At 41.4% G+C, this 1,999-nt stretch overlaps 1 protein-coding gene across 1 annotated transcript in view; it reads left to right on the top strand.

The window, feature by feature from the left end:
- The first annotated feature begins 751 nt into the window (after positions 1–751).
- FSTL4 (follistatin like 4) overlaps positions 752–1,999 on the top strand; it is a 448,259-nt gene continuing 447,011 nt past the window's right edge. Inside the window, exon 1 of the mRNA XM_007461353.1 lies at positions 752–877. Coding sequence (XP_007461415.1) covers positions 752–877 — 126 coding nt within the window. The remainder of the gene's footprint in view (positions 878–1,999) is intronic.

Raw genomic sequence — 1,999 nt, 5'->3', positions numbered from 1 at the left:
TATGTTAGGGAGTTGAATTTTTATTATAGCTGATCCTTAGTTTTTTTCATCCATGTGATTCTTTGATTACTTTCAACTGTCCATTTCTTAGACAATCTATCAAGTGAGTCTCAGGAAATATCTTAAATGCTACTGAAATCCTATTATCCATTGGGTGCTGGGATTCTACTACAAAGACTGGTCTTGAAACAAAAATAAACATAGTAGACCCTTTAATGCTGTTTTGAACTTCACTATCTTGTTAACTGAGGCATCAGCTACAAACAGGGGTGCTACAGATTTAACATGATTCCTCATCAGCATTTATTGAGCACTAGTGTGCCCAGCTGCAAATACTTTCTGAGGAAACAGAAGCATGGACATAGGGTAACCTAACAGAAGTGCCTCAGCCTTCTCACCCTCATTTGTTCTTGCAGATGTAGTGGCAGGTGCATTTCAAGTGGGTTTCTACATACCAGTTAGCATTTCTAGAGTTCTTACTATGTGCCAACCCTGCCTCCTTCAGTCCTCACAGCAGCGCTATTGGGTATATATTCTGACCCCATTTTAGAGGTGAATAAACTTAGGCTCCGAAGTAATATAACTTCTCCACAGGAAAACAGAACGGTTGGTGCCAGAATTTAAACTCGGATTTATCTGATTTATCTGATTCTGGAGCACAGGTACTCACTAACTAACTACGCCTTGACATGTTTACACTTTGCAGCACTTAGTTCTGAGTGTTTGTCATTTTCTCAACAGACTCAACAAAATGAAACCAGGATGCTTTTGGCTGCATCTCACACTGCTTGGAGCCTCCCTGCCTGCTGCGCTGGGGTGGATGAACCCAGGAACCAGCAGAGGATTGAACATGGGTGTGGGAGAGTCCCGGGAAGAGGTATAGTCACGTCACGGCTGACATGACATTTAAAACTCATTGCTTTTCAATGTTAGAGTATCTGATTTCCTTTCCACCTTTAGTTTTTATCAAGTAGATTGCAGTGAAAATTAAAATCCTGCCCCCTTTTTGGTAGGGGACAGAAGGAAGCCACGTGTGTTGATAAGGACAGGAGGTTTATATCATGCTGTTAAGTAATGGTCTAAAATCTCTCCAGTGCCAAAAATGTATCCCCAGATCCAGCTACAGTTGCATGTTTTGTCTTCCACACAGACCCACCAGAGAACGGCCTTTGTATATATTTAATAGCACTCTGAAAGTGCTGACTCATTGGTGGAGCACACCCATGTGAATTAATGAAGTCTTTTAATTAAAAAATATGTTATAAAGGAAGTAGACTTCTTTTCAGCTATATAGATAACAAGAGCCAGGTGAGTAAGAACTGGAGGGTAGAGGTCCTACGGGAGACAGCCTTAATGAACAGATAAGAATGATTAATGGCATGTTAGGTATATACAAAGGCTTCTAAAGTGCTTGAAAAACTTGTTCTCAAATACCTCCCGGGAGAGTCTTGCTATCCTGCTAATTGCTTAGTGAACTCTGGTCTGAAGTAATGAAAAGGAGTCATAAACTGCAACCAGCCCTGCTCAGGTAGTAGAGGCCTCATGAATTTGGGGCTCATGAGGGATGTAGATTTTCTGCATGTGCTGATTTTTTTGGTACATGCTGAACCTTGAGCAATGACTACGCCCTTTCAATAAAACCACCTAGGATTTTCTTCATGACGTGATGAATACTGATTCTTACCTGAGAGCTTTCCAGGGCATCTTAACTGCCACTGTCTTCCGTGATGCCTCCCCTTCTCCTTTTCTCTGTGCGTGCTTCCCATCCTGTGGAATGAGGAAGAAAAATCACCCCCAAAAGTCAACGTTACCCGGAGAGTGAATAACGATCCACACTATATGGTAGGATTAATGCGTTATTTGAGCAAAAGACACGATTTCTCTTTCATTATTACTTAATTGTAATGCAATCCCAAGGCTACAGGCCTTAATCTTCGGGAAGCTACAGAAGTAATTTAATGTGCACTCTTTTCCTGCTGAAGTTAGTGTGGCTTTCCTT

This window comes from Lipotes vexillifer, unplaced genomic scaffold (genome assembly GCF_000442215.2).
Source record: "Lipotes vexillifer unplaced genomic scaffold, Lipotes_vexillifer_v1.1 scaffold217, whole genome shotgun sequence".
Taxonomy (NCBI): domain Eukaryota; kingdom Metazoa; phylum Chordata; class Mammalia; order Artiodactyla; family Lipotidae; genus Lipotes; species Lipotes vexillifer.
The sequence above is the reverse complement of the archived record's forward strand: the minus strand, read 5'-3'. Positions and strand labels throughout refer to the sequence as shown.